This window comes from Triticum dicoccoides, chromosome 3B, assembly GCF_002162155.2.
Source record: "Triticum dicoccoides isolate Atlit2015 ecotype Zavitan chromosome 3B, WEW_v2.0, whole genome shotgun sequence".
In the NCBI taxonomy this organism is placed as follows: Eukaryota; Viridiplantae; Streptophyta; class Magnoliopsida; order Poales; family Poaceae; genus Triticum; species Triticum dicoccoides.
In genome coordinates, this window is record NC_041385.1 from 696928917 (window position 1) to 696936756 (window position 7840).

Consider the following 7840-nt stretch of genomic DNA (forward strand, 5'->3'; position numbering starts at 1 on the left):
AAACACTCACTGTTCATACAGAGTCAGCATCGATCGGCTTCAGTTAGCAACAGTAGCGAAGGAATCGCTCGATCGCTCAGGTTCAGTAACGCGTAGCCTGTTGTGCAATCGCCCGGGTTCAGTTAGGCGATGCCTCGCTCGGGTTCAGTTAGAGCCCAACGCCTCGCACGCATGCGCGTACGGTACAAGAGAAACGCGCATCGCTCGGCACCCGACCACCCACCGTAAACTGGGAACTCCTCGATATTTTCCTCGCCCTCGCTTCTACCACGGTTTTTTCTTTCATGGATGGCCCAAAGAATGTCATGCAGCTGCGTCTCCGGCCCGCCCAGGACGAAAAGCCCATTTTCTATCATGATTTTTTGTCATAGAAGTAGGAGCCCACCACATCTATGATGATACCGGGTTTTGTCACAATTATCGTCATAGAATTGTCATAAGTATGACAGAAAAAAATTTCGTTCGGCCCAAAATGTCACGGATGTGTCTTTTTTTTGTAGTGAACCACGGAAGTAGCCACGGTAGTACTAATCCAAGCGGTAGTGCCGCTCCCAAGAGTGGTAGTAAAATATTACATCCCCTCCAAGCGGTAGTACCGCTCCCGTGAGCGGTAGTACCATTGCAGCCTTTTTAAGGACACCCAAACTGACATAACTTCTGCAAACGGACTCCGAATTCAACGAAACAAAGTTTGTTCGAAATCTAGCGACAAGGGCTAACACAATCTTGAAAGAAATAATAATAAGAAGGAATTTAGAAAATGCCCATAAGAAAAAGGTGAGAACCCTTCCTCGAATAAGACCGGTAAAACCTCCAACACCTAAAACGCAATAGAAGAAGCATGTGCACTCTGTTTTCGATGAACCCGAGCTTATCATGAAGATGACTATAAGCTACAAATCTCACAAGGAGAAAACCAAACAAGAACCAAGAAAGATGATGCAAGGATGCAATGGTTTGAGCTCTCTATGAACGATACGATCAAGATACTCATCGAGATCCCCCCTAGATAGTACGGCAATCGATCCTATAACCCGGTCTCCCAACTACCACCATGAGACCGGTAAAATAGAAGACCTATCAAGGGAAAACCTTTGCCTTGCACATAGTCCACTTGAGCTAGATGATGACGATCTTGACTCCCTCAAGTTGGACCACCTTTCTTGATTGTGTCGGCACGATGAAGACTAGTTGATTTCTCCCCCATACTCCATTATGGGTGAGCCACTCTTCGACACATCTTCACAAGTCCATTGTCGCCACAATGGACGGCAAGCTTGAAGCATGATATCTTCATGATGCTCCACTTGAACTTGCACACCGCAACCTAACCCCACAAATAACTCTCATGAATACCATGGGTTAGTACACAAAGCGTAATGGGCAATGCTTACCATACCATGGGATCCCTTGATCCCTCTCGGTACATCTTCTATGCTTTGTGAGTTGATCAACTTGATTCACTCTTGACTTAGTCTTGATCAACCTTAAAACTTTCCAACTTTCTTCATCTGGATGATGTCTTGAAGATAAACATGAATGATCACACAATCTTCTTCTTCAAGACATGCTTGCAATAAGCTCAACACTCACATGACCAATCTTTGGATATTCCTTAATAGCACCTTGGTCAACTCATAAACTCCTTGAAACCAACACATGGACTTCAAGAAGTGCCTATGGACAAATCCTTCAAATATAACTCAATGCAACCATTAGTCCATAGAGAGTGTCATCAATTACCAAAAACACACATGGGGGCACCGCATGTCCTTTCAGAACACATGACCATGAGGCCCGGATACGGCGGCGGAGCCGGAGCGGCCGGCACCGCGTTGGCCGAATTAGGGGGCCTACAACAGATGGGTGACGGCGCGCGGAGGGCCGCCATGAGGTCGATGCCGGAGTTTGCCAGGCCAGCAAGCCACCTCTCATGGATATGGTTGCCGCTGGTCTCGATGGGGGTGAGGGGATGGTGCGGCGGCGGGTGAGCCATCGGAGGAGAGGAGATCAATGGATGGTGAGGAGAGTGGGGGAGAGTGGTGAGAATGGAGCGTGGGCGGTGACACGAGAGAGAGGGGAGTTATTGAGACGTCTCGTCTGTCTCCCGCGCTCCCCGAGGCATGCATCCAAGAGCCACGCGTGGCCGCACTGAGCCTGGCTACCAAGAAACTGCCAATTCGGCAATAGCTCGGGGGCCTAACTCGTGACTGCTTTAAGTTCTGTATGGCCTGAGATTTACATGCAGCCCAGGCAACCAAACAGACTGTTTTCATCCCCGTGCGGGCCTGGTTGGGCCTTATGCAGGCAACCAAACACGCCCTAAGAGCATCTACAGTCGGACTCAACAAATCCGGCCCCTCAAACAACCGCGGACGCGCCCGGGCGCGTCTGCGGGCACTGACCGGGCACTCCCTATATTCGCGTCTCCACACCCACATATCTCATATTCCGTCCCCTATTTTCAAACTAGACCATGCAACGTTGATAAAAACTACGTAGATCATGAGCGGACATACAAATGCACAATCGTTTCATCAAAAGATCACAGCTGGATCACAGAAAGACAGCCAAAGTTCACATAATACACATAATACGACATACAAGTTCAAACTACAACTAAAAACTTGATAGACGAATCTTCACCACTTCCTCGCCGGCCCTTTGCCCTTCCGGTCGCCGATGCAACTGTAGGAGTCCGCGGCAGGAGGTGGGACCCTGTCGGAGGAGGAGTCGGAGATGATGATGAAGCCTTGCAAGCGCCGGACAATGTCGTCTTGCTGGCGCTCGAGCTTGGCCACCCTCTCCGCCTCCCTCGTTGCCTCCGCTGCCTCCCGCTCGGATTGCTCAATGCCGAACCAGAGTTGCTTGGCGTTGAGCCTCTGGAGTCGTCGGGCCTTCCTCTCCACCTCGGTCAGTGACCGGCGGCACGCCCACTCGAAGAGACGGTCCTCCTCATCGGGCACCCGGCGGCGGCGGGCGGACTGCGCAGACCCGTTGGACCCGCCCACATCTCCCTAGCCCTTTGCCTCTCGCGGCGAGCAGCTCGTGCCTCCAACTCCGGAGTCCGGATCCGCGGCATCGGCTGAGCAGGCACTAGAACCCAGCGCTGCCCACGCGAAGCAGTGGCCGGAGGTGGAGGAGGCCGTCGGGCGGGAGGAGCAGATCTGGCAGGCCTCGCAGATCCGAGTGCGGGGCGGGAAGGGCCGGCACCGGCATCTGCGCTGGCGCGACGGGCGACAGGGGGGCGTCGCACCGGACCAGGAGCTGCCGCCCATATCGACCCGCGAGCGCTCAAACGCGATACGGAGTGCCAGCTCCTCCTCTTCTCCGGAGCTGCCGTCAGAGTGGCTGCCGGTGCTGGACATGGTCGTCGGCGCTTGGGATTTGGCAGATTGGGGAATGGGACATTCAGGAAGGGGAGGGGAGCGAAGCGGAGTGGAGTAAGATAGGGTTTCTGCCGGACATGGTTTTTGTGGGGTCGGGGTGGGCCAACGCTGGGCGGGCTGATGTGGCGGGCGCGCCCAGGCGTGCCCGGACCACCTCATATCCGCCCTACATTTGGGATAGATATGAGGGGTGCCGGTCAGTCCGGGCGTTTGAGACCCGCTTGAGAGCTCCGGTTGGGTCGGTATTTTGTGATCGGTCAGTGACCGGACGGTCTGTCCAGGCGTATGAGACGGATATTAGGCGCCCGGTTGTAGATGCTTTAAGCGGTTTGGAATGCGGCTTTGTTCTTTGCAGGGAGTTGAATTCCTCTAGCTGGATTCGTGCGCTTTTCCTTGCATATATAGTGTTGGAAACCAATCTCGTAGATAGCAGCTGCATTCAGCATCCATCACTGGAAACCGTTCCTCTCTGTTTCACCCCTGGCATCACGTTTGTTGCATGCATTCAATACCGTTCGGGAAATCTGCCCATGAGGATTATGGAAAATCGCTCCTGTGAACAAAACAGACCATGTGAACTAGGACGAGATTTGCCTTGCGTGCTTCAGACTTGAGAGCATTGGTTTGTGACCTTGTTTTGAGAGGAACGCAGTCCCGTCCCGTTCTTCCGAAAGCCTGCCACCGTTTTGCAGCCTTTTCAGTAGAAAAGCAGAAGAACCGTCCTCCATTGGCTTGTCAGGGGAGCAGGTCGGGTTGGAGCACCACGCCAGATATTTGACTGCTTTCCCCAGCGACCGGCTTCGCCATTGATAGTACACCACCGGGGGACGGCCGCCTGTTTGTTTCTCTTCGGCGCGCGAGAGATCTCAGGGATGGCGACCACCACCGGCGGGACGAGCCCCGCCCCCGCGATGAGCATGAAGCTGCTGGTGGACACCAAGGCGGGGCGCGTGCTGTTCGCGGAGGCCGGCAAGGACGTCGTCGACTTCCTCTTCTCCCTCCTCGCCCTGCCCGTCGGCACCGCCGTCCGCCTGCTCGGCAGGCGCTCCATGCCCGGCAGCGCCGGCGACCTCTACGCCAGCGTCCAGAGGCTCGACGCCGCCGCCTACCTCCTGCCCGGCGCCGACATCGGCGCGCTCCTCCGCCCCGCCGTCCCCTCCAGCATCCCCCTCCTCTGCTTGCCCGGCCCGTCGTCGCGTCGCCCGCGTCCAAGCGATTCTTCTGGTGCGGCGAGGACCACAGCCGCGACTACGGCCACGGGCGCCCCGAGCACAACTACGTGACGGACGCGAGCGGTGGCGCGTGCCCGACCTGCGCCAAGCCGATGACGAAGAAGATGTACTGGGCGCGGTCCGGCTCCGGCGGCTCTGGGCAGGCGGCGGTCTCCGCCGCCACGGGAAGGGCGAAAGGGTTCGTGCAGGGCGTCGTGACGTACACGGTCACGGACAACCTCACCGTGACCCCCATGTCCGCCATCTCCAGCATCACCCTGCTCAACACCTTCCGCGTCAGGGACCTCAGCGCGCTACAGGAGAAGATCGTGCGGATCGGCTACAAGGAGGTGACCAATCCCACACCACCATCGATCCTCAATTCTCGATTGCCTAAGCACAATAGATGGATGGATTTGAGTGTGTGAACTACTGCATGTTGATCTGCAGGGTTTGGCGATTCTCAAGGCGTCGCTGCAGTCCAAGACCGTTCTCACCGACGTCTTCCTCGCCCACAGGGCTCCACGATCGGCTGCCTAAATTAGGTTCACTATTAAGCAGTGCTCTTGTGGTTGTGCTTGGTGTTCTTCTCTTATGCAAGGATGGATATGATATGAGTTCCTCCCGCAACTGATCATTAATTAATCAGGACCGAATGCTTGTAGAGCAATCGCTTAGCTCTCCAGTTCTGGCCATTTCCTACTTATTTGTTGATGATTGTTGCTTCTGTTGATTAGATCGCACCGCTTAACTCTCAGATTGAATTTAGTACTCCCTCCGTCCCAAAATTCTTGTTTTAGATTTGTCTAAATAGAGTACAACCCAACCTTGACGTTAAGTTCAATTTTAGGGTGGATTTATAGCTTATGAGATTTTAGGTGTGAGAATCACCCACATTCTGAGTTATAATGAATCATTTATGATTTTTTAAAGTTTATAAGTGAATTTCTATGTCATTTGTAGTCTGTCAATGTGACGTTATAGGGTTCTATTGTTCATTCTTTTGAGATAGCTCATCATTCATGCCATATGGTGACGTTATTGGGTTCTAGTAGTGGTTGTTGTTGGTAATGTGTGTTCAATTCGTTTCTTCTTTAATTCCCACCAATTGATATATTTTTTTGAAAAAGTTTCCACCAGTTGATGCTTTTGCAAAAGACTTGTTTTGTTATGGAAAATGATTCCTACAAGCGGCTTATCCAAATCGGTTAAGTCGGTTGTTCCGCACGATGGGGTAGTGCATTTACACCCTAACCCCTCCCCGTCTGCCAACGCAACACTGCCCCTCAGCTCCTCCCAACACTAGTTTCCCTCGAGCGCCCTTACTTCCTTCTCTCGCGGCGTTGAGCTCCTCCTCCACCGTCGTTTCTCCCAAAGGTCGCGAGCTCCTCCTTCATAGCCACTTCTCTCAAAGGTCGTGGAGCTCAATGTCATGGATTTTCACTACTATGCTTGAGTTGTAGCTTCAAACCGGGATGCTCCAAGTCGTCATGCTCGAGGGAGATGGTGGATGAATTTAGGCTCAATGGATGCGGCTCACGAGGGGTTCTGGTGAGCTAAATTCATCCCCCATGAGCCTAAGACGGCAAGGTTAGTGATCTGGGGATTTGGACATTGCATATGTTGTCTTGTGAGATTGCAACCTCATTAGGGTGAGATGTTGCAATGATTCTAGACATTTGTTCCTACCGTGTTTATACTCAATGCTTTATTGCAAACGTTGCCTTGTATGTTGTATATACTAGCAGGTGTAGATGCATCAACACGCCATCGTCAAGCACTGTTGCTTGTTTTATATCCACAAAAAAAGAAGAGGTGGTGGTTTCTAAAGGGAGCCAATGGAATGATACTTTGTGTATATTTAGTGGATTCATGTAGGTCCTTAATTTTTCCACCTGTGACACAAATTACCCCCAATTTTGCCGTTTCTCTCAATTTGGTGCTCATTTGGCAGGCCGCGTACACGGTTTTTTGTTGGTTTTGTTTCTGGTTTGTTCTTATTTTGAATTGATTTAACTTGAGTGCACCGAATCGGAACCGATGACCGCGCCCACCAGGTCTAGCCACGCCCACCTGGTCTGGCCGCACCAAGTCACTGCGCCCGCCTCCTGTGGTGGGTCGCGCCTCGTTGTTTCCTTCTTTGGGTATGCCTCTCTCGCTTCCTCTTCTCCTTCCTCCCACTACCCTTGCTTCATTGCTTTCTCATCAACGTCGGAGCCGAGGCGATCACGGCAACAGAGCGCTGGAGGGAGCACGCGCCGCGGCCCTCCAGAGGTAAGCTCTCCTCATTGTCCATCTCCTCCATGTCCATGTCCATGCCCGAATAAGCACAACCTCGCCCATGTTTCTTCTACTCCATCTCCATGACGTGTTAGTGCTCCATCTCCATGTGTTGGATCTGCTCCATGTCCATGTGTTCGCTATGCTAGTTGTGCTCTGTATGGTGTGGAAATGTCATGGTCTGAATCTGGTCTTTAGAAGTTTGGTTGGAAAAAGAAGGATCTTTTTGCTGAAGATATGGTTTAACCAGAGATAAGGCCAATGCCTTTGAATAGTTATTCATGTGTTTTACTACTGGATTTGATGTGTTTTTAAGGATATTTTCAGAAACAGAATATTTGTAAGAGAGGAGAGTTAGGGCTTAGGGTTGAACCAGTAAAACTTGCTGATTTTGTCTTTTGCAGATGGATTAGTGGTGGTTGCTTAGGTTCATTGTGCATATACAATCTGTTGTTCAACCTAGTCATGGGCCTTGACGTCTAGACACAATTACTATTCATAACTTGAAGGATGAGTTTGGTGCAACTAGGTTTAAGCAGAAATGATTTTATTTACTATAGAAACAGGTTGAACATGACAAAAGAGGGCTCGAGAACCACCCTAGATCCGTCATATCTAAGGAAACATAACCTCACATAAACTTCCCCACGACACATAAATTGGTCGAACATCGTCGATCGGAGAAGGAGCCAGAGGGTCAAGACATAAAGCGGCACGTCCGCTCCGCCAGAAGATGCCTTCAAGGACTATCTTTGAAACACGAAGGCACAACTAGACCCTGCATTTTGCAAAAGCGGTGACCAGATGACCCCTCACACCGTCACAGAGTGGACTACTGGACTAGGAATTAGGGATATCTTATCCTTGATCCACATGGTGCTGCCATCGCCACCATATTGTCGTAACCGGACAAGCGAACTCTAACCATAAGCGACTCAACCAAATTGCATCAATGCAGGC

The 7840-nt window shown here is 51.7% G+C and overlaps 1 protein-coding gene across 1 annotated transcript; it reads left to right on the plus strand.

Annotated features, from left to right (window-relative positions):
• The first annotated feature begins 4147 nt into the window (after positions 1-4147).
• On the plus strand, positions 4148-5374 carry LOC119279817. The gene is made up of 3 exons (XM_037560924.1): positions 4148-4651; positions 4684-4950; positions 5051-5374. Exons 1-3 carry the CDS (start codon positions 4262-4264, stop codon positions 5138-5140), a joined length of 747 nt encoding a protein of 248 aa, XP_037416821.1. The 5' UTR covers positions 4148-4261; the 3' UTR covers positions 5141-5374.
• The last annotated feature ends 2466 nt before the right edge of the window (positions 5375-7840 follow it).

Bases quoted from the DNA above. Each gene is read 5' to 3' on its own strand.
- LOC119279817 (XM_037560924.1), top strand. From the start codon at position 4,262: ATGGCGACCACCACCGGCGGGACGAGCCCCGCCCCCGCGATGAGCATG. The intron at 4,652-4,683 runs GCCCCGAGCACA...ACGGACGCGAGC, and splicing joins CCGCGACTACGGCCACGGGC to GGTGGCGCGTGCCCGACCTG. The intron at 4,951-5,050 runs GTGACCAATCCC...GTTGATCTGCAG, and splicing joins TGCGGATCGGCTACAAGGAG to GGTTTGGCGATTCTCAAGGC.